At 41.5% G+C, this 25,288-nt stretch overlaps 1 protein-coding gene across 1 annotated transcript in view; it reads right to left on the bottom strand.

Annotated features, from left to right (window-relative positions):
- The window catches only part of LOC105895424 (deleted in malignant brain tumors 1 protein-like), a 29,526-nt gene extending 5,609 nt beyond the window's left edge, over positions 1-23,917 (bottom strand). The window contains exons 1-5 of the mRNA XM_042703652.1: positions 23,722-23,917; positions 23,158-23,466; positions 890-1,198; positions 487-795; positions 19-282 (exon numbers count right to left, since the gene is read on the bottom strand). Of these exons, the coding sequence (XP_042559586.1) occupies positions 19-282; positions 487-795; positions 890-1,198; positions 23,158-23,466; positions 23,722-23,917 (1,387 nt within the window). The remainder of the gene's footprint in view (positions 1-18; positions 283-486; positions 796-889; positions 1,199-23,157; positions 23,467-23,721) is intronic.
- Between the last annotated feature and the right edge of the window lie 1,371 nt (positions 23,918-25,288).

Genomic DNA, 25,288 nt, shown 5'->3' with positions numbered 1-25,288 from the left:
CATCCCTGTCATGTGAGCAGTTGACATTCAGAGCAGATGTTGGGCAGAGTTGAATCTGAGTCTCGTTGCCTCCACACTGGATCTCCTCTGACCACATCTGTTTCTTTCCCTCTCCAAATGCAGCTGCTCCCAGCACTTCTACAGGAGCCCCACAGTCCAGCTCTCGACACACCACCTTTGCATCCTGCCAGTCAAACGCAGCATCACACACTGTGTGTTTGGTCTCCGTGTGAAGCAGCTCCACTCTTCCAGAGCAATGAGAACGGCCCACCAGTTTGACTCCTACAATTTTACATTGATTGTTATGAGTACATATAAATATTGCAATATATCAAAAATAATATTTATTTTCAGCTGTACATGTTTACTAAATGACCCCACAAACCCCATACACTGACCTATGTTTTATATAGTTATATTATGATCATGTGACGTGTAATAATGCCTATGATTAATACAATTAGCAGTATGTTTCAGTTAACCTACCTGAGCAGATTACTCCTGCATCCTGATGATGACCACAGTTTTTTGTAACCCATCTTTGTGACCAGCAGTCCTTCACTGTGGACTCAGACCCCAAACACTGCACGTCACTCATCCAAATACTTCCTGATCCCGGTCCAAAATAGGCACCCTTAAGAGCTTCTATAGCGTCTCCACAGTCTAGCTCTCTACACACCACTGCAGCATCAAGCAGGTCCCATCCGTTACCACACACTGAGCCCCACTCTCCGGCATGATAAACCTCCACTCTTCCAGAACAGCGACTGCTACCATTCACCAGCCTCAGATCATCTAGGGAGAGATAATAGAGATGATAATGTATTGGGACAGTGCTTAAACATGTCATGTCTGTTATGTATCCAATAATAACATATTTTATTTGTACCTCTGCAAGTCAGTCCCACATCGTTCTCATGTGAGCAGTTGATATTCAGAGCAGATGTTGGGCAAAGTTGAATCTGAGTCTCGTTGCCTCCACACTGGATCTCCTCTGACCACACCTGGCCCTTTCCCTCTCCAAATGCAGCTGTTCCCAGCACCTCTACAGGAGCCCCACAGTCCAGCTCTCGACACACCACCTCTGCATCCTGCCAGTCAAACGCAGCACCACACACTGATGCCCAGGTCGTCTTGTGAAACAGCTCTACTCTCCCAGAGCAAGATTTGGAGCCATTAGACAACCGGGATACTCGGTCTGAAGTTCAAGTAAGGACAATAAAGCAAACATCATCACCATGTACCAAGCAAACGGTACATGTCAGATATAAATTTGCTCTCCACACATAACGTTATGGTATTTGAATTAAACCATGAGTTGACTTTTGATGCTTGTATGGATATTTGTGGTCAACAGCCAATCAAGTTACACCCCTCCCTTCTGTGCTCCTGAACCATAGTATTGATTGGCTGGGATTGTTTATCGCTCCACCCGAGCCACAGTCAGCTTGAGGACAACGAGGAGCAATTTGCTGAATTTGACAAAACGTGTATGGAATTAGAATCTCGGACTGCACCTATAGGTTGAGTTCCAAATAATGTACGCTGCTGACCAGCTGTTTAATTCAGTTCATATGGGACATGCCTGGCATTGTTTTTCAGTTTGTGTAAGTTATGTCATGATGAAAGGAGCACTTATATTGCTGCTAAATGTATGCTGCTAATTACTAATGTATATATGTGTTTATGGGCTACTGCAGAAGGATGGCTCCCGAGAGGGTGCTAGACTCCTTTCTCAAAACTTAATACACCACCTAGCCCAAACGTACTACTGACAACCCAAAATTAGCACTGGAAGGCAGACCACACTAACTTCGGCTGCACCAGTACACTCTTTGCCCATATTAAACCATATACAAACGCAGGGGCGGCTTGTCCATAAGGGCGATTGGCGCCGCACTGCCTAGGAAAAAAAAAAAAAAAAAACTCCTGATGTATAAACGCAGTCTCGTAGATGACGACATGTACATTTAAATGTAATATTTTTTTTTCTGTCGGATTCTACCACTAGACCGTCTGATCTGCCTCTGTATGTCATTGTCGAATCAGGTAACAGTCATTCAGTCAGCCTAAAGTCGTGCTTCAAATGGCCCCGCCCCTTCTGGGGCGATTTGGGGCGAAATGAAAATCGCCCCAGACCTCTCCCATTGACTCCCATGTTAAATCCATTTTTTTCACAAAACAGAGCTCTCAATGCATTTTCTATGGCTTCCGGGAGGGCTCGCCCCTCCATGTCGTGTCATAAGTAATGGACGTAAAAGCCTATACGAACGTCATACAGCTCGACAGAGTCATATTCTTTAAAGATGGCTGCTGTTCAGTGCAATAACTCGATTCGCTCTTTGACAGAAACTCCTTTTTAGTCGGCGTACTAATGAAGATAAATTGACAACAAAACAATTAGGACTTCCTAGACCAAATGTATCCATTCAACAGGTTTCTACAAAGGGAGGGAAATTCTACATCCAAGAATTGGAACGAAAGAAAATCGCGGTCTTGAAGTGGCTAACGCGGTCTGTATTTCTATATACCACTGTCACTTTTCATAGGTTTCACAGTGTGTTTCACAGTTCGCTTCTTGCACTAACACTGAATCATTTTTTATGTGATGACTTATTTTGCTTTTGTAAGCCAATACTTTCACGATCAGTCAATAAATATTGTTGGTTTTGATTTATGTTACCCCTTCTTTATGTTGTTACTGGACAGATCATGTGTCCTGTTAAGCTATGTTACATCATACAACATTTGAGACACGTGGATAATGAAAAAATGGGATAATTTAATGTGGAGCCACATCATGTTTGCTTACGAAGGCTCCTGGATGCAACTTTCTTCCATAGCTTTCCACCTGTAACTTGCTACTCTAGCTATGTAGCAAGAGGGGACATATTACTGTTGTGTGCTGCCAATAATGGACAAAAAGGTATTGCTGTATGAGTTAATCAGCTAACTTAATGTACCTACTGAATGGGTCGCCTTAATCATTATCAAATTTTTTTTTTCAGGAGCCGCCACTGTACAAACGGTATCTATACCCAAAACTTACAAACCCAACGCAAATCACACTAAAAGAAGTATTAATCAGGAAAATCTAATAAAGATACAAACTTTATCAGCACACAATGAAACTTGTACAATCCCAAAACTGGGCCTTATTAACATTCGGTCCTTAACATCAAAAGGTGCACTTATAAATGAGCTGACAACGGACAACAACATTCAAACACTTTTCCTAACTGAAACCTGGCTAAAACCAGATGAATTCCTAGCTTTAAATGAGTCCACCCCTTCAAGTTCTCTCCCTTGTACGTCGCTTTGGACAAAAGCGTCTGCTAAATGACTAAATGTAAATGTAAAGTCATGTTAACTGCCACATCCCCCGCAGCACAGGGTGTGGAGGTGGAGTAGCTACAATTTCCCTCGCTAGTTCAGGGAGTTCAGGGAGGTCAATGGGTGCGAAGGATTCAAGGAGAGCACCAGGTTGAGGGGGTGTTGCCATAGCCATAGGGCATTTTGGAAGAGGTGTAAGGTCATAGAGGGGGAGGAGACTATGAATTTGTTCTCTTATTGTTACTTCAAATGATGCAAATTTTAATTTAGGTCTTGGGGAAATATTCAACATGAAATTAGATCTCCGTCCAACAACGGAATTAACCCACTTCTACAGCCGTTGTCTGTCCGACAGGACTACAGCAGAATTCATATCAAAACTACCAGTCGCTCTTGCCACAGCTCCTACCACTTGCAAAGTAAATGACGAACGCACACCCCCACCCCATATCGACCTACTAACGGATGGCGTCATACATACGCTCCACTCAACCCTTGATGCTGTTGCGCCACTAAAAAAGAGAATAAGAAAACTGAAAAGACTGGCCCCATGGTACACTGATCAGACTCGTGCACTTAAACAAACCACACAAAAACTAGAAAAAAAATGGTACTCCACCAAACTTGAGGTATTCCACCTGGCATGGAAGGATAGTCTTCTAAACTACAAACGAGTACTTTCTGAGGCGAAATCGGCTTACTACTCTTCACTGATTGATAATAATAAAAACAACCCCAAGTTCCTATTTAACACCATTTCTAGGCTAACAAAAAACCACAATACAATCGATCATTCTGTTCCCATAAGCTTTAGTGGTAATGATTTCATGACCATTTTCAATAACAAAATTCTAACAATAAGAGAACAAATTCATAGTCTCCTCCCCCTCTATGACCTTACACCTCTTCCAAAATGCCCTATGGCTATGGCAACACCCCCTCAACCTGGTGCTCTCCTTGAATCCTTCGCACCCATTGACCTCCCTGAACTAAACTCCCTGATCCTCTCATCTAAATCATCGACGTGCCTACTAGACTCTATCCCCACAAAACTTCTTAAACATGCACTACCCTTATTAAGTGAGACATTACTTAATGTAATGAATAATTCACTAATTTCAGGATACGTCCCCAAATCATTCAAAATAGCAGTGATCAAACCATCTCTCAAAAAACCTAACCTTGATCCTGATAATCTAGCTAACTATAGACCCATATCCAATCTCCCCTTCTTGTCAAAAATACTTGAAAAAATAGTAGCTAAGCAACTTACTTCCTTTTTACACCAAAACAAAATCGAAGAAACCCTCCAATCTGGCTTTAGAGCCCACCACAGCACTGAAACGGCCTTAGTCAAAGTCCTGAATGACCTACTAATCGCATCCGATCATGGGTGCACCTCAATACTAGTTCTTTTAGATCTTAGTGCCGCTTTCGACACTATAGATCATCATATCCTATTACAGAGACTTGAACATCATGTTGGCATCAAAGGCTGTGCCCTAGATCTTACCTCTCTGATCGCCATCAATTCGTTCATGTCCATGAGAAGTCATCGAATCACACTAGAGTAAGCTACGATGTTCCCCAAGTCTCTGTCCTCGGACCACTGCTCTTTTCCCTTTACATGCTACCCTTAGGTAGCCTGGATACCAGACCGAACTTAGCCCCGCCCACAACATTTGAAGTCGGGAAGTTCGGTCTGGCATTACTCCATTGGGGAGAAATTATTTTCGGACAGAAATTGCCGGACCAATCAAATTGTCAAGGCGGGCTTTATACGATGATGGACAGATGATCAACAGTAACGTAATCAAGCACGTCACCAACACACGAGTTGAATTCGTTTTCAACAAACATGGCTGCCGCTGGAGAGCTGAAATGTATAGATTCGAGTCCATTTAGACATTGACAGTGCATTCATTTTGAAAGAGGAACAGAGAAACGTGATCAAGGCCTTTGTCAATCGAAAAGATGTTTTTGCCTTCCTTCCTACGGGATCCGGTAAAAGTTAAATTTATCAGCTGGCCCTGGTCACATACTACGTTGTTCTGATTGGTTGTAGGTAACCAATTGAGCGAAGAGGCATTTTTTCTCCTGGTTCGGTTGAAACACGCCCCATAATCACAGCCCAATGGAGCGATATCAGACTCATATTCTGACTAGAATTATGAGTATGACATCGTCAGGCTAACCCTTAGGTGCTGTCATAAGGAACCATGGCATTAACTTCCACTGCTATGCTGATGACACCCAACTCTACCTATCCATGAAACCTGATGAAATTGTACATCTACCCAAGATAGAAACTTGCCTGCAAGATGTAAAATCTTGGATGGCTAACAACTTCCTGCTCCTCAACTCTGATAAAACTGAGGTTATGCTTGTAGGCCCCAATCAATTGAGAATGACACTATCTAGCCATCTATCCACACTCGATGGTATCCCAACACCCAATACTAGCATCAAAAACCTTGGTGTAACTATCAACCAAGACCTCCTACTTGACTCACACATAAAACAGATCTCAAAGACATAATTCTTTCATTTACGCAATATTGCCAAAATTAGAAGTCCTATCCCTCCAAGATGCAGAAAAACTAATCCACGCATTTATTACTTCCCGACTAGATTACTGCAATGCTCTCCTGTCCGGATGCAGCATCAACTCAATAAAGAGCCTCCAACTTATACAGAACGCTGCTGCCCGTACACTCACCAGAACTAAAAAATATGAACACATCTCACCTGTACTTGCCTCTCTGCATTGGCTCCCTGTCAAAAGTAGAATTGATTTCAAAGTACTCCTGCTAACATACATAGCCCTAAATGACCTGGCTCCAAACTACCTTAAGGAATTAGTTGTCCCCTACTGCCCTCCAAGGCCGCTCCGTGAGTGCAGGCCTCCTCGTAATTCCAAGAATATCAAAAACCACAGTAGGAGGCAGAGCCTTTAGCTACCGAGCCCCCCTCCTCTGGAACAATCTCCCTGCCTCCATCCGAGATGCAGACACCCTACCTATATTCAAATCGAGACCAAAGACATTCCTCTTTAGTGCATCCTATAGCCACAAGTAATTGCGTCAACAAACCCATCACCTGCTGGGCCAGCCAGTCAGCAAGCATAACTAGACATATAAAAATGTATAACACTGGGCTACAGACAGCGTATGTTGTACCCTGCAACCCTAACAAAGCTTAAGACTGAAATCTCCATATGTACCAAACCAAACTAATTGCTAAATGCCAGCATATCTAAACATAACTAATGCCAAACCAAACTAAATGCCAAACCAAACTAAATGCTAAATGACAGCATAACTAAACACATCTAAACACATGCAATACCCCCCTAATCAACAAAACTGGGCTACAGACAGCGTATGTTGTACCGTGAAGGAGTGCGACAGATCCCGGGTACAGCATACGGCGCGTTTTGCAACTGTCACCAGCCAATTGGGCACTGTTGTGCACAGTTACAAAGCTTATGACTAAAATCTCTGCATGTACCAAACCTAACTAAGTACTAAATACAATTCCCATACACCTAGTCAGGCAGCCTCTCTCTCTCTCTCTCTCTCTCCCTCTCCCTCTCCTTTCTTATCACATTGCTAATGCCTATAATAACACTGATAAAATGGCCATATTGCCTTCTGTTAAATCTACTACCCAAAGGTATCTCCTTATCTGTTTCTGAAATTGATGTCTACTAACAAAAATGTTCTCTCTCCCTTATAGCATGTTCCAATTGCTGATGGAAGTGGAAACATTGCTCCTCACCCCCACTACTCCTCATCTACGCATATGGACAGCCAAACTCTACCCACTCACTGTTCAATTTCTTTCTCTCCTAATCTAGACTATCTTCGCTATGGGACGCTGCTGTAGTCTTTCCACCCGGTCTACCTGTAGAAACCTTCTGCCAATTGCACCCACCGCCACCGTACTGCCGTACACTTACTCTACCTCATACCCTATGCTAGCATTTATATACAATATATATCATTGCCACCATCGACATGTTTCTCTGTTCCTACTCCCCTTACCCCTGTAACAGTAACCCTATGAGCACAGTGTATACCCACTAAACTGGTCTTGTCTGTATTATGTATTTACCACCGAATGTCTGTATATACCGGCATATATATTATGTACATCTACCAAATGCAGGCTATGTACAACACCTGTTGTTTCCCTTCCCCTTCTGCCACACAACCCTCCCCCTTCCCCCCTTCCTATCTCCACCCGGCCGACCTCAAGCAGATGGGTTCCCCCTTATGTGCCGTGGTTCTTCTTAAGGTTCCTTCCTGACTAACAGGGAGTTTTTTCTTGCCCGTGTTGCCATTGTGCTTGCTCTGTAAAGCGCCTAGAGACAATTGTATCGTTATGGCGCTATATAAATAAAATTGTATTGAATTGAATTTATTTCTTATTTATTTGCACACCAGACTGCACCTTGAGTACTGCTGTTTTTTACTTTTTAATGGTTTTAATGGTTCTAAGTTCAGGAGTGCTATTGAAATTCAATTGTGTTGTTCTCTTGCACAGTAGTACAATGACAATAACATTTCTTATGTCCTATGTCTTAAGCCTACAGACTAAAATAAAAGACTGTAGAAAGTACATTATGGACCACTGTTCCACATTTCAGTCAAAGTCATTTCTATCCGGTATTGGTGCGTGACTTTTGACACTGAAGAAGCCCCAACATGAATTTGGCCATGGGGTTGGGGTATATCACAGACAGTGGCGAAACCACCCGGGGTGGCAAGGGGTGGCAGCTGCCACCCTAAAAAAATTGCTTGCCACCCCACTTGCCACCAAGGTTGTCAGAAATATCTCCTATAATATACTATACATGTATTGAATGGTATTATGTTTTTGCTACTTAAGCTGTTGATCTCTTTGGTAACTTGTTCTAAAATCTTTAAGTTCCCCCTCCCCTGTAAAATGGTGGAGTCCATGAGTCCGCTTTGCTCTCTTGTCACCGTGGTTGCCCATCTCCACTCCATTCCAGTAAAGAAAGAAACGGTTTGAAGGCATTTGAGAAGCCAAAAACAAACTGAATACAAGCCTACTGTAGACTTGCAGTGATGAAAGAAGTGAATCGTGAATCAAGAAAATGTGATGGGTGGTCATATGTGATAGACAGTTCCGTTGTAATTTCAATTGTTTATTTAATTGCTAGCTTGCAAAAGTCGGTAGCATACAGTAGCTAGCTCGCTATACAGCTTGCTTGTGCTAGCTAGCCTTAAAGTTACCACTGTTAGCTTAGCTAACCAACGTCTTTAGTACAGTAAGGTGGACTGACAGAAAATGTTATAGCAGTTTTTTCATTACGTAAGTAACCTAACTGTTAAGCTATTACGAAATCAGATTTTAGATACCACTAACCGTTTTCTCACAAAAAAGCCTTTTTCTGGCTGTTTTTAAGGTACTCCGTCATGTAGCCTACAGTAAACTCAGTAACAGTAAAACGTGTGCGTTCTTTTGTCCACCCTATCTTTCGCTAGCTAGTTAGTCTAGTTTTGGCATAAATTATTTTGTATGTGATAACCTAATACATACAGAACAAGCCATTATAAATTCAATTGGCCATTTAGAAATGTGTCTGTTTTCACTATCTGGATTTGTATGAATACATATTTTTCATCTTTCATATTCTGGGCAAGCTCTGGGGGTGTCTAATAGTACCAAATACTTAGGGCAGGGGCGGCCCTAGCACATTTGGCGCTCTAGGCGAGCTTCACTCCAAATTTGATTAGGCTACTCAAATTTTTATGACGCAAAATGACGCAAATTGCGGTACAGCTGAACTTGAACTGATGTTTCGACTGAATGGCAATAACAAGTCACAAGTCACTGGCTAGCTAGCGTTAGCTAACTAGCAAAATTACATACAATCCATTCGCTAGTTGAGTTAAGTTAGTTAAGTTGACAATACAACACTTGGATTTTTATCAGTATTCCTCACTTGTTGACAAGTTGCCGTGTTTGGCTTCCTTAATGGGTGTGCTATGCAACGAGTAAGATATGTGTAGTGTTGTTGCGCTGGCTATTGGCTTTATATGTGCGCCCCTATTTTAATCATGTCTTTTTTTGTATAATGTAGAATAAATGGACATATCATTTTTGATATACCCGCCTCTGTAAAATCCTTAAAGAACTATGTGACAGGGAGTAGGAAAACTTTCAATGATAAGGTACATCTTTTCTTCTTAACTCCACTAAAGTGCCGGGGGCAATTCACGCATTCGTGAACGTTTTCTTATCTGGAATTCATTCTAGGCTAGAACAGGATTCAAGGATTTACCTTTCTCCGTGGCACGTTTCCCTTCTTCTTTCTTTCGTTTCTTCTTAAATTGCGCCCCGGATGGCTTTTGCCTTTTTCATTATTTTGTTCTTCAAAGTTTCTTGAACACACACACTCTAACCAAACGCCTCACTGTGCTAGCATGTTCTGACAACACCAAGGACGTACGTACCCCTTCCGTTTTCGATTTTTGGCTCATTTTACCCTAATGTTAGATTTTTTTTTATGTCAAAATATTGGTTGGAGATATAGAAGGGGGCGCAAAAAAAACTCACACAATTCTTGTTTTTTGTTTTTTTGGTGGGCGCAGTTTTTTGCGCCCCCCTCTGAGTGGCGCCCTAGGCGACCGCCTATACCGCCTGTAGGAAAAACCGCCCCTGACTTAGGGCACATTATCACAGACACGTTGGAGGATGATGCCGACATGTTCAGACAGAGGAGATCGCTCTATGTCCAAGCTAACATGTTGGTTAGAAAATTCCACCACTGTACATATGATGTTAAAATGTATTTGTTTAGAGCCTACTGCACCCCTCTCTATACAGCTCCACTCTGGGTGAATTACAAGAAGGAGAGCTTGCGTAAATTGAAAGTAGCCTATAATGACTGTCTTAGGATACTCCTGAAGAAACCCAGGAGTACTAGAGCCAGTCAGCTGTTCTGTAATATGGGTCTAACCACCTTTATGGCCTTGCTGAGGAACCTTACTTTTAAGTTTATGAGTCGGCTGGACTGCTCTACAAATTTTATAATTGATCTGATGACAGACCCTGGCCGCAGCTCTGTCAAGTACACATCTAAGATCTGGGAACACTGGCATGAGTGCCATTTTTAGCCCTTCTTTCATTGTATATTTATATGTAATTTATTGATTATATGTATTGTGCATCTTCCATGTGGGCCTTGAGCCTGTAATAAAGTTTAATATATATACATACATATACATATAAACACCAGGCATGTGTGTGTGATATGCCACCCTTGAATTTCAACTTGCCACCCTTCTGCTACCCCATGTAAAATGTTCTAGAATCGCCACTGATCACAGATACCCTTACTCACAATAAAACAGAAACGGTTACTTGCTAAACTAGGTGTGTTGCACTTCAGCAATATATGGCGTTCTAAAGGGAAGTTCTATATGACAAGACAGTGAATGATTACCAAACAACATGAACAAACAGATATTATCTACACTGATACTGACAGACTCGCTAAATCACACAAACAACAGAACACTCACTCTCTTAACGACGCACGGCAAGACTAAACGTGAATGTCTCTGATCTGTGAATCGTCCGATGCACTCCTTGATGGTGACACTCTCCCCCAGCTTCGCTTTACCAACAACTGGACATAGGTGGGTCTGACTTATATAGGGTTGATGAGGGGAGACTTGAAACCGGGCTTGGGGTAACTAAAGACTGTCAGTGCATTCTCTGTGCATGTGCACGTCGTACTCCCCCACGGAACTCTGGGAATACCCGATTGGGTGACCTCTCTGTGGTCCCCAAGTCTCGTGAGTGGCATGCACAACCATCGAGGCAGCTACCTTCCATTTCGAACAGACCCGAAATAAAAAGCGTGCCTGTCATGGTGACATAGGGTTGGCCAAACGAACAAGCTTGAAAAAAATATTCATGACAGCTTGCGTTCGCAGATTACTTGGAGGACACCGGGGGGGGTGTCCTCCAAGCAAAAATATTTTTATTGCAGATCTACACGAATCACACAAATGACCGATTTTGGATAAAAAACGGCGAATTTCGCCGAAAGGTGACGAGTTTGCACCCCTGAAAGGGAAGTTCGGGAGGAGCATGATGAAATTATGCAGGCCTCACTTGTCAGATACGTATATCAGGTCATTTATTCCCAGTTTATCTACTCAGGCGTTGGCTTCGGCGCTTGTCATCAAACGCAGCTCCCTGTCTCCGTATACACTCTGTGTGCACCTAGATTGCCTTGGAAACTACTGCAGAAGAGTTAGGCTGCTTGATGTGTTTCTTCTGCCGAGTGCTGGTCGGCACACCTGTAAGTTTGTGCCTTCTTCGGCCCCTTTCTCTCTCTAACCTCTTTGTATTCCGCTCCAGCTAGGCTGGTTAGCAGTGCCGAACACCCCTCTACAATGTCTGCTGCTGCACTTCCATAGCCGATTTACGGAGCACCAGACACCATCCACTTTGGCATTGAACAAAGTAAAACAAACCAACTCAGGAAAGGGATTTCAGTGTTTATTTTCAACATTGATTCACCTCTACAACCCTATCAAATACTGGCTAGTTAGATCTCGTAACACCTCTCAATAGCGTCTCACTCAGATGTATCAGACGACGGAATGCCCATCACTCACACTTGGTTTCAAGCACAACTCAAATCTAATTATGGGAAGAGGCCAAGAAGGTGTCAACCTAGTTTGGCTTTCCCTCAGCAGCGTTAATGTACATGAAAGCCTACATAAGAAGCTGATGATTAGCCATTGAAAAGCTTTCCAGTCACCAGAGTCACAGTAAAACTGAAATGTGCACAATCAAAATACATATATAATGAAGTGAAATGTTTCATTAAAGTATTTTTCACAAGTGTTTTGTTCTAAAGATTTTCTCTTCTCAAGTAATTTCATTTTCAGGAAGTCTGGCTTCCCCTGGGTTCCGCTAGGAGCCACCACTGTTGTTATTTTAGTAGACACAAGTTTAGGGCTTTTTTTTCACATCTCATTTTAAAAACAAACATGAGCATCAGTTTGAAAATGTTTGTTAAATTCTGACATACTGTAGTATTTCCTCATAAGCATTATAAACAAGCTTTTACAGACATTTTGACTCAAACAACAGAACACTCACTCTCTTAACGACGCACGGCAAGACTAAACGTGAATGTCTCTGATCTGTGAATCGTCCGATGCACTCCTCGATGGTGACACTCTCCCCCAGCTTCGCTTTACCAACAACTGGACATAGGTGGGTCTGACTTATATAGGGTTGATGAGGGGAGACTTGAAACCGGGCTTGGGGTAACTAAAGACTGTCAGTGCATTCTCTGTGCATGTGCACGTCGTACTCCCCCACGGAACTCTGGGAATACCCGATTGGGTGACCTCTCTGTGGTCCCCAAGTCTCGTGAGTGGCATGCACAACCGGGGTGCATAGCTGGATGCCGCTGGTAGCAGCAGCCTTCTGAACAAGCGTGATGAAATTATGCAGGCCTCACTTGTCAGATATATCAGGTAATTTTTCCCAGTTTATCTACTCAGGCATTGGCTTCGGCCCCAACATGAATTTGGCCGTGGGGGTGGGGTATATCACAGATACCTTTACTCACAATAAAACAGAAACGGTTACTTGCTAAAGTAGGTGCGTTGCACTTCAGCAATATATGGTGTTCTAAAGGGCAGGGGTGCAAACTCATCAGGGATGAAAAAGGTGACAACGATGCGAACCCCGGCGAACATGCTCCCCGGGGAATATATTTTATACTGTATATAAGAACATTTTGCACATTTTAAAGTTCAATACATCAATCTGGTGCACTTTGACAACAAAATTATGAGCTAGATCTATGAAAAACTTTGTGCTGTTATAAACAAATGTGTGCTCTGGTAATAGTTTCATCATAAACATTCCTGTGTTGAATGTTGCACGGGCACAGGCCAAGCCAACCACCCACCCCAATACCCTCCCGACCACCCACTCCAGTCCACTTCACCAAAGCACATTACGTCACAGATCTCCATCAGGTATTAAGCCAAAAAAAGGGCCAACTATAGGAACAGAAAATCAACAGAGGCTGCATCAGGCATGGCCTAGCTTCTCCGTGTTCTTGAAAAACTGTGACAGTGGGAACACATATTCTTTTCCCTTTACATTACTCTTTGAGTCTAGCTTGTCAGGACAAGGCCCATTTGCACCGGACTCATAGTTGAGCCACAGTAATGGCATCCTCCTCCTAAAATTCTCTCATTCTGAAACCAAACTGAAGTAGGAGAGTGGTAAGTTTGTTCAGTTGCAGTGAAGCGCCCGGCAGTAGAAAACGGGTCAGTGCTTCAGATTACATACACATAGGGACGTGTGGTCAGGGGAGGCAGAGCCTCATGAAAAGTAAAAAAAAAATAATGATAAAATAAATATGAATATGTATCTACTGATCTTTGCTTTAAATTTAATTTATGCATGATTCCGATTATTTTTATAATCAAAATCGCTGAAATTGACCATGTCCTGTTCAAACAGAGAGGCGACTCGCGAGGTGAAGCAGCGACGAGCTGCGCCTCATCTCAGATTGTGCAATCCCTCACACACTGGGTTGAGCGCATGACTTTTGCTTTCTCATTGTTTGTCATCACTGAAATATTTGTAGACACTTTTATTATATGTCGTTTGTATCCATATAATAGGTAATGTAATGTAATGTAATGTATTTCACGTATGTGAAGAAGCTATTTAGTCTTGCTGATCTGTCATAAAACCACAGTGAAAAAGCACATAGGGGAGGCAAACCTAACCTCTGCCTCAATGAAGGGGGCGTGCGATAGCCTTGAAAATGGACTTCCAATCCAGTGAAGTGATAGATAAATACATAATGGGAGACCAATGCCAGAGCTAAAAGGTATGCTTCAAACGACAGGACAGAAGATAACTTTAGCAGCTAAACTCCGGACCAAACTCGGCTGACGGCAAAAATGGTTGATGTGATTTGCGAGGCGTCTGTCAGCCAACTGTCTGACATTAGCACGTTAGCCTACGTTAGCAGCGTACCAACGTCACGTTACCGTAAATGCCATCTTAAAAAGGCCGCTCGAAACCAACGTTTTCACCCGAAAGACATGTCTTGTAATGTAATACACCTGTCTATTACGGCATCGAGGCAGCTACCTTCCATTTCGAACAGACCCGAAATAAAAAGCGTGCCTGTCATGGTGACATAGGGTTGGCCAAACGAACAAGCTTGAAAAAAATATTCATGACAGCTTGCGTTCGCAGATTACTTGGAGGACACCGGGGGGGGTGTCCTCCAAGCAAAAATATTTTTATTGCAGATCTACACGAATCACACAAATGACCGATTTTGGATAAAAAACGGCGAATTTCGCCGAAAGGTGACGAGTTTGCACCCCTGAAAGGGAAGTTCGGGAGGAGCATGATGAAATTATGCAGGCCTCACTTGTCAGATACGTATATCAGGTCATTTATTCCCAGTTTATCTACTCAGGCGTTGGCTTCGGCGCTTGTCATCAAACGCAGCTCCCTGTCTCCGTATACACTCTGTGTGCACCTAGATTGCCTTGGAAACTACTGCAGAAGAGTTAGGCTGCTTGATGTGTTTCTTCTGCCGAGTGCTGGTCGGCACACCTGTAAGTTTGTGCCTTCTTCGGCCCCTTTCTCTCTCTAACCTCTTTGTATTCCGCTCCAGCTAGGCTGGTTAGCAGTGCCGAACACCCCTCTACAATGTCTGCTGCTGCACTTCCATAGCCGATTTACGGAGCACCAGACACCATCCACTTTGGCATTGAACAAAGTAAAACAAACCAACTCAGGAAAGGGATTTCAGTGTTTATTTTCAACATTGATTCACCTCTACAACCCTATCAAATACTGGCTAGTTAGATCTCGTAACACCTCTCAATAGCGTCTCACTCAGATGTATCAGACGACGGAATGCCCATCACTCACACTTGGTTTCAAGCACAACTCAAATCTAATTATGGGAAGAGGCCAAGAAGGTGTCAACCTAGTTTGGCTTTCCCTCAGCAGCGTTAATGTACATGAAAGCCTACATAAGAAGCTGATGATTAGCCATTGAAAAGCTTTCCAGTCACCAGAGTCACAGTAAAACTGAAATGTGCACAATCAAAATACATATATAATGAAGTGAAATGTTTCATTAAAGTATTTTTCACAAGTGTTTTGTTCTAAAGATTTTCTCTTCTCAAGTAATTTCATTTTCAGGAAGTCTGGCTTCCCCTGGGTTCCGCTAGGAGCCACCACTGTTGTTATTTTAGTAGACACAAGTTTAGGGCTTTTTTTTCACATCTCATTTTAAAAACAAACATGAGCATCAGTTTGAAAATGTTTGTTAAATTCTGACATACTGTAGTATTTCCTCATAAGCATTATAAACAAGCTTTTACAGACATTTTGACTCAAACTAGTGAGCTAACATCCGACCCACCTAACAGCAAAAACAGTACAAACAGTACATTGATTAATTCTACATAGCTTTCTAATAAATGTATTTTGGCAATATATTTGGTGGGGTCTCCAACCCAGATAACTAAAAAACATTAAGAATACACTCGGTGGCTAGTGTGAGCGACAGATGCGTTTGCTTACAAGATAATATCGGCTTATTAAGGTTAGGATGCAATAATCAGGTTGCTTTGCATTTATGTGCATTAATGTTATTGTTTCATTTCAATGAGGCGTTATATTGCGTTATATTGTATTATTGGTGAATTCTGTCTATGTATGCCTCAATGAATTTGCCCATTTACTCACATATCACCTCACAACCCCATCTTACTGCAAATTATAAAAAGACTTTGTGGAACCAATGGCATCATATAATAATTGTATAATAATAATTGTCAGACTTTAATCGCACAAGCGACACACTGCACACTGCAACACACGTGAATACATGGTGGCGACACAGGACACACACACACACACACACAGGCCTGAGGGCGTTTGTGAATTTATCTTCTGCAGTTATCCCATCCCGGACTGTCCTTCCTCCAGGACCCCATCATTGTGTAAGGCTCTAAGTTGCAGGTGTAACAGAGTTAAAAATGTAGGGTATGGTTTTATATGATTTTCGCCAAAATTAAACTGCCTTGTTTGTGAATGGGAATGGGAGCCACCTTTGGCCATATGGTGTACTGCAGATCTGATGCGTGTAGTCCAGTGCTGCTTCCCTACCCGATCAGAGAAGCCTATGCTTTTGATCGGGTAGGTTGACTGTACAAAGCACTGTACCTGATATGTTCCCGACTAGCCGTAAACTCCGCTAGCCACGTCCATGCTTTAAATGTACTGTTCAATATAGCATGCATGGATTTAACTGTTTAGTTAAACATGCATTGAAAGTATTATTACGTATTATTATACGGCTCTTCAGAACGTTCCAAAAAGTACCGTTGATTTGAATGGGCCATCCCAACGTTCGCCGGTGAATATTTCCTGATATTCACCACTGCGAAAAGATATTGACCGCTGTCATTGGCAACGGGTTTTGTGCTTTTAATTCACATATTTCATATCATTACGCAAGTAGTCCGGTCATTTAACGTAACAGACTCATTGTAATTTGAAGTCAGCAAGTAATGGGTTGCTACGCAACACCTGAAACTTAAAAGTTCTATTTGCTTGAAGAACTATTTTTTCTTAGCAGAAATCACGAAACGCTGCGCGTCGGGGTGCTGTTCGCCCCGTCGGGATTTATTTTTGGATAATGACCTCCGGACAATACATTATCCCTTACTTAATTATTAAGTATTAAGTATTAAGTATTATTATTATTATGACAGCGAATGTTAGCGAGTTTTACCGAACGTTAATTAGCTATCGTTCCATGTGTTCAGACATTCTGGCTATGTTCGGATTCCTAGATAGCTGTCTAATCCTTGATCTCTTGTTGGACAGGTGTCTGACGAGAGAGGTCCTTTCAGGGGAAGGTATCTCAAAAACCGTTGATTTCGAACAGTCTATTAAGATAGGATGTACGGCAACATGACGCTGTGTCATCATGCTGTGTGTGCTTATTTGCTAGCTAGCAGCTACTGTTAGCGACTTGGCTAACGGATACATCGCTAACGAAACAGACTATTTTTGTTAATCAATCATGACATAAGTACATAGTACACTGTTTATTTCTCTGTAACTTTTTCAAAAAATTACCGAAAAAAGCAAAGAAACGTACATCGGTGAATACTTTTGTGGAACTTCGACGATGTCATCCACTATCTTTTTTTTAATTTGTCTCCGGTTAGGGAATGGCGCAGAGAGTTATGGGTAATACCTGCCGCCATAAGACAGCAAGGCAGCTCAGATGCTCTCTTGAAAAATGACCGTTATGTGACGTATTTCAAGGTATCTTACTAAAGCGGAAGAGAGGGTTTAAGACATTTCGAACAGTCCTTGCTCTCTTAATAGGAAGGAAGGAAGGAAGGAAGGGAGCATTTTAAGCATTGCTGGCTAGCAAGCGCTGATAGTGTACAATAGGATATTGACGTAGATGTTGCCTATATGTAACGCTTTATATTTTGCTTGTGCAGATGCTGTACGTTCACACCAAAGCCTGAAGGCAATGTTTTGATTTATTTTCTAAAGGTATGTGGCTCCATAATGTAAATAGGTTTGAATGAAGTGCTGTAACTCTGTGCACTTAGGCTACAGTTATGCCCATTCCACTGTGTATGGGAAGTTAAAAGTTTTGTACATATTTTCTATTACTGAAGTAATCAGCAGAGAAGCCTATGCTTTTGATCGGATGCTGTACGTTCACACCAAAGCCTGAAGGCAATGTTTTGATTTATTTTCTAAAGGAAAATAAAAGAAAGTTCAACAGTTTCGCCTCCGTCTCCCCGTTGTTTGACCATCGTTACACAGGCAGAGAATCTCTGGATTGTTAAACAAAGATGGTGTTCTAGTTACAGTCACTCTGCAGTAATTAGGTGTGAGTCAGTTGTTTACAGTTTATATGTCTAAAAACATTTCAGAACTGCATTGTTATCTCTACTCCCTGTCTCTGGTTCTCTCCCTGTGCCTTTTCACACAAGGGTTAAACTAAGGGCAGGGAAATGGAATTAAGGTTATTAGTGTTGTATTGCATTGTAAGATGATTTCTTTATAATTGTATCAAGTTGGGGGTTATTTGAATGGTCTCAGTCTGAGTGGTACAGTGCTTTCAGTCCTGCATCTGATTAGATTAGTTTGAACATAGATTTCAGAAACATGAGAATTCTGGTCTTTCTGGGCTGCAGGTAACCCCCCTCAGGAGGTGACAAACCCCTCCATTAGCCTGTGTGACTCTGGGATCCCCATCAGTAAACACTAAATTCCATGTGATTAATTATTATACCAGATATAGGACTAAATTAACTGGGTATTTAGGGGGAAGATAGTCAAAGGACTTGGAGTATTTTGTGTCCAGAGACTCCTGCACTCTGTGTGTAGCCATCATCCTCTGTGCAGCCAGGTATGTTCATACTCTCTGAAGGTTTGGATGTTTCATCTGTCTCCTGTTATGTATTTGTAACCTTAGGTTATTGACTTTAGACTAGTTTGAATGTGTAACTGAATTAGTAACTTGCACCTGACAAATACATTGTGATGCTCTGATCCACTGTGTTTCCACAACGACTGACGAGGATTAGTTTCAAACCAAAAAGCAGTGATGTAAGTCTTGAGGTAACTGGCTAAAAACCTGAGTTGGATACGCTGCAGCAGAACTGTTACATTGTATTATACAGCGGTGCATTGCCATTCAGCCTCTGCACTGGACCGAATGGTTATACTAAGCTCTCACAGCAGCCTGGCACTCGGTCCCGGTGTAACAGGCCATAGTATACCCCCGGTCCGGATTATACCTGGGGTTAAAGGGGCCTAGGCTAGATTATACCCCGGGTATATTATGGCCTAGGCCAATTTATCCTCCAGGGTTTAAATTGGCCTAGGCCAATTCATACCCCCTCAAGCCAGATTATACCCCCATGATATCAGTAGGGTTGAGTGATATACACAAGAATTACAACACATAACATAATCATTGACAGTTACTAGCTAATTTACCGTAGTATACATTACAGGGTTGTGCGCTTTCAGGTGCCTCTTGACGTTTGTTGTGTTCTTCCCCCCTATTTTGAAGCCACACCGTTTCTCTCCTGTTATTGCAGTGTGTTGTGTTTTATTTTCTGTCAAGTTATAATAAAAGAGTGTCCAGATATCTATTCTTTTTCTTCCAGTACCATAGTCCAGAGTGATTGAACTTCAGCCATCTAACGTTTGTTCGGAAGTCTCTTGCATGTCTGGGCATCTCAGGGAGTGGAGGAGGGATACAGAACCGGGCAACATTCAACCAATGATATTAAGAATGTACTGCACTAGGTGCATGCAAGTTTCGAAAAAATAATTAATACAATTTTGTATTGTCCGTTCGACCCACACTCGACCCATACCCATCAATGCACTAGCATGTTCTGACAACACCCCTACCTCTTTAGATTTTTGGCAAATGTTCCCCTTATGTTAAATATATATTTTAATGTCAAAATATTGGTTGGAGAAATAGAAGGGGCGCAAAAAACTCTGCCCAGCAAAATATATATATATATATAAACATAGCACAAAAAGTAAGGACATTTGTGTTTGGTAGATTATTTCTTTGTTGTAACAATGCTTCTTGGCAATAAATCTTATACCGTTGGAAAGCCTGTTTATTTCCCTTTAAATGGTGCCACATTTGTAAGGAACATGCATTTGGGGGATGAGCAGCAGAGCTGAGTATGTGGGTTGCGTCCATGAAAAATTTTGCCATTTCCGTTTCGGTATTGTACCGCTGCTTTCCTGTTCCACGCCCCTGCACCCTGTTTTTTTCGAAGTTTGCCTCTGTGTTTCTGTTCCGCGCCCCAGCGCAGTGTCTTCCCATCATTTGAAGACATTCTGAGTTCCTTTCTGTAACCTCCTTAGTTTAGATTGACATACCCTAAGTTCGTGTTTTCCAGCGTTTGACGTCTGAGTTTTTTGTTTTGATTTTTGTATCATTTTAAGTTTAGTAGTTTAATCCTTTTCTGATACTTCTGAGCGTTCGCCCCGTTAGTTAGTTAGTCTCCCGTGTCCATTTCCCATTCCACTTTCCCTGGCTGTATCCACAAAAAGACACTGTCTGAACTGAACACCTCTGCGTCTTGAAGTCCCGTGACCCTATCAACCTGTGAGGAATCAATCAACACTGTTTGGTTCTAATTTCTGTAACTCTTGTGCACTCTTCTCTGGCTGCTTGACTCTTGTTTTTATTCATAGTTGACGTGATTGTCCATAGAAGGGGCTCTTTTGCCACATCCAGTACATGCACTTCTGATTATAATTTTTCTTTTCTTGTTATAAAACCAGCGTACTTGATTCACTTTTCACACAGTGCTGCAACAATAAGAGACCTTCACATACGTGTTCATGAATGCACTTTGATTGACTACACTTTTGGATACAATTTAAATAAGCTAAATAAAGAATATTTTGCTATAAAATATGATTGCATTATTTGACTTTATTGAAGTGTGATGTTTTGCCAAAGCCACTCTCCCTTCACTCTAAGGGAAAACCTCTTATTACAGCTGACGGGGGTGAAATCTAAGTATTTCTAACTCTCATGGTTTACAGTAACTGAATGACAGTGTCACAACAGGGAAAACAACTGGCCAACAGAAGGAGTAGTGTGGATGACCGACGAGGCCAACCCACGAGTTGGGATGTGGGCTTGGTGATGGAGGTGGAAAAGAATGTGCAGGAGAGTTTGTTGTCGTTTCAAAAGATGAAAAAAATATCTATTTTCCATCCAGCTTGCAAGAATTGGCAATGGCAATTATAATAGCAAAACAAAAACAAGTTCAAATGTGGGGAAAGGGGAACTGAGGGGAACTGAGCTACCGTTCTTAAGAGGGCCTGCCTATTACTGCAAATTGGTGCAAATTGGCATATTAGGGCTGAACAATGAATATAGGGAAGCACAGTAGTGTAGCTATATCACATCGGCCATTCTATTAAAAAAATCAAAATGCTAAGTTTAATAATGCATTAACAATCGATTTGCTCAGTTTAGTAATGGATTAACATGACAACGCAAACGTTTAACATACGCCGTCCGATAATTAACACCGTTACGATATATTTTTATTTGTATTTTTTGCTTTTTTGTTAATATTTGCTCTTTTGCACATTTTCGGTTAATATTTTGTTTCTACTTATATATTTTTTGTTTTATGCCCTATACCACACCAAGTCAATTTCCTGTATGTGAAAATGTACTTGGCCATTAAAAAATTCAGATTCAGATTCTGATTGCTCACTATTAAGTAAAATGTATGCAAAATAACATATGTAACTATTATCAAACACCCATTTAATACAATAGAAAATATCCCCAGAATGCATATTAATTACATAACGAAAATGGGAACAAAGCAAAGACCCCTGTAAGAGAATGCCCCGCTCCCTCCCCTAGTGGTACGCTGTAAGTACTACCCCAGCGAGATGCGCGCTATCGAATTGGGAACACCTATGGGGAAGCGAGAGCACCAGGAAGTGTGAGTGCGTTTATTTTAACCAGTTTATGGACGTTATAGAAATACAAATGGCTAATGGAAGATGAGAAAGTGGGTACCACACTATAAACCAGTATTATTCACAAAAGGTAGAGGTGTAGGAAAATGTTACAACGTATGCATGATTGTTATATCGCGGCAGACCAAACAATTAGTCAGTCCGCGCATGAACGCCAAATGGCAGTAAACTCCCGAAACAAACATATTATCACACCGCAAACAAGCACAATAAGTTTACAAAACATTAAACAATACTTTGAATAAAGTTAATGAAGTCCATATATTGCAATCAGAGGGGAGAGGCGCTGTGTATATGTGGATGCGTGCGTGCGTGTGAGAATGAACAAAGTCTCTTGTTATCTCTCCCTCTCTCTCCCTCTCCCCCACTCGCGGTAAAGCGGGCAAACAGTCCATTAAGTCCATAGTAGTGAGAAGGGAAATGTTCAACTTCTCGCAAGTAGAGACAGGTAAAATAATGTAATAATTATTAGAATGTTAAGATTACAAAAATGATTTTAGTTCACTAATCCTGTTCATCTTCAGTCATTTAGCTTCCACAATCAGTAAAGCAGAGTACATTAAGTTATTGGTGCCTATTGTGCTAAACATATAAATATGAATTATCAGGTTCGAGTCCAGCCTGACATCATTTTACCCAAGCCTACTCCCCATCCCTGTCCCCCACTCGTTTCCTCTCTGATTTTTACTATCCTTTCAATAAAGTCTAGAAAAAGTCCAAAAACAAACCACTATAAAAAATGGATGTACTTAAAATAAACAGTTGGGATACTTTGACAAATATACGTGCTGCATACAGTGAATTCATCCTTCCATCTTCTTCTAAACAGCAATCTTTTGGAACTGTTAGACCTGGGCGTGTACATGTGAGATAACTTGGGGTGTTTGAGGTAAGCCTATCAATTGACTCAGTTTTACAGTTAAATGTTCATACCAGGTTGAAATGAAGTGAAATTCATCCACCATGGTCCATTTGAACAATCCTGTATTAGATGTTGCCATTTTGCACTCTATTTACAAACACATTTTAACCAAGCTGTATAATTATAAACTGGGAAGAAATTGTATTAAATTGTGTGAATTCTGTTGTGTGGCCACATCAAACATTACTCTTATTTACTACATTTAATATCGCCATATAATTATACCCACTAAATATGATAATTTCAAAGCTGCTTACCTGAACAAATGACTCCAGCATCAAGATGATGGTCACAGCCTTGAAAAGCCCACCCATAGTGGCCACAGTGCTTCAGTGTGGACTCTGATCCCTTACAGTCCACTCCAGTCATCCAGATTCTCCCTGATCCCTGTCCAAAGTGAGCTCTAACAGGAGCCTTCACAGCATCACCACAGCCCAGCTCTCTACACACCACTGCAGCATCAGTCATGTCCCACAGATGATCACACACTGTGCCCCACTCTCCTTGATGATTAACTTCAACTCTCCCAGAGCAACGACTACCACCATTCACCAACCTCACAGCATCTAAGAAGAAACAGATAAAGACAGAAATTCAATAGATCTCTTACTTGTATCTCATGTAGCAAAAATTTCAGTGACCTCTACTCAGCGTTCCAGTACAATTTGTATCCTCGTGTGACTGAATGTTGTTTAGACTTTACACTTTAGATCTCTGAGCATCAATCAGGGACTACTTTAATACAAATATACAGTTCGTTAATATTTTATTAATATTGTTAATCTAATTTTGTTCATGAATGAGAGCTTGTAAATGAGTACCTTCTTGGTTGGCCAGGACCACAGAGGACAGGAGAATGACCCACAGGCAGCCCTCCATCTTCATCTCCCCGCAGCAGAAGCTCTGAGTTTGGGGCTCAGCAGAGAATGCAACCCTCACCTCAAACAACTGTGCCCTCCCCGCCCCCCCTAGACCCAACGCGTCCCCTGAGCCGCCAATCACACTCGATGTGACCATATTAGAAGAGCGATAGGACATCATCAAAAACACTTCAGTGGCAAATCAGAAGACTCTGTGTAGATTGTGCTCCATATTTGTCAAACTGGTGGTAAGACAGTGTCTCTAGACTCAACCCACCCCCTGAGCACGCTCAGTAGTGATGTCACACAGACGCATCCTTGTGGTGAGGAAGTTACTGCATCTACCGGAGATTTATTTTTGGAGGGGGGTGCAGGTGGCATACGGTATCTGCCAAGTAGCTGTTCCTCCTGCCAAGGCATAAAAGCCTCAGTCAGTAGCATTTTTTTTTTTTAAACAGACATTAAAGCTTAATAAAGAATGCAAAAGAAAGTTAAAATCCTTATAAATATCAATATCCTTTCTCAAGCATTTCCCAACAATGATGACAGTAAAACACCTGTCAAGCCAAAAGGTTACTATATTACAAGTGCAGCCTAAAAGAAGGCAAAAAAAGTAATTTTTTTTTTTACAGTACACTTAAACCATTTCATTTATTTACATGAGATGTCTCAGTATGTGTGCACTATTAGGTATTATATGCAGTATCAAATACTGGACAGAGGATTGTTATCTTCCTTGCAATGTTGTGTATTGCTATCTGTGTGACGATATATATAAACAGAATATAAGTAGAACATACAGCATGCATAGATTCAGTTTAATCCCATTGATATCATTGTTTACACAGAACACACACAGCAGTAGTAGCAGTGATGATTAGCAGTTCTTCAGTAGCATTACTACATCATTTTAATGCATTCCTCCGACCTACACAATCAACATGTGTGTTTGTAGTGAAATAGCACATTTACTGGTATGAATTACACTTCAGGTAAATTATGAATTACGAATTTGAGGCTGAGCTAATGCAGGATGAACTCTGACTTGGTCTACATTTTGTAGTGCTTTATCTTTCACTGAATATGAAATGAATCACCATATAATTTCTATCACAATTATCACAAACAACTGGACTAAGTGTGATAAATGGCCAGGCCTGATTTGTGGGCCCTGCTCAATACCGTCTCACACCACTAGGGGCACTCAATCACCCATGTTGGGTAGAGGCCAAAAAGTAAAGCAGGAGAATACTCAGGGAGAAGATGAGACGATATTCTGGAAAGGTGAAATTCATGCCAAGAGTCTTAGAGGTAGAAGGACACTCATTTGGATTCAACCATCAAAAACACTTTGTGAATTGGAGTAATTGCATTCTCTCTGTTTAAAGAACTGAGACAGTTCAATAATCATGTGAATGTTCCATATTGTAAATCTTAAATATATACTGTATATTAAAAACATCTGATTCAGCAGAAGTACATTAACTGAACAGCAATCTAACATCACAGCAATGAGGCAGATCAACTG

The sequence above is a fragment of the Clupea harengus genome, chromosome 24, assembly GCF_900700415.2.
Source record: "Clupea harengus chromosome 24, Ch_v2.0.2, whole genome shotgun sequence".
In the NCBI taxonomy this organism is placed as follows: domain Eukaryota; kingdom Metazoa; phylum Chordata; class Actinopteri; order Clupeiformes; family Clupeidae; genus Clupea; species Clupea harengus.
This window is presented reverse-complemented; position numbering and strand designations above follow the sequence as displayed.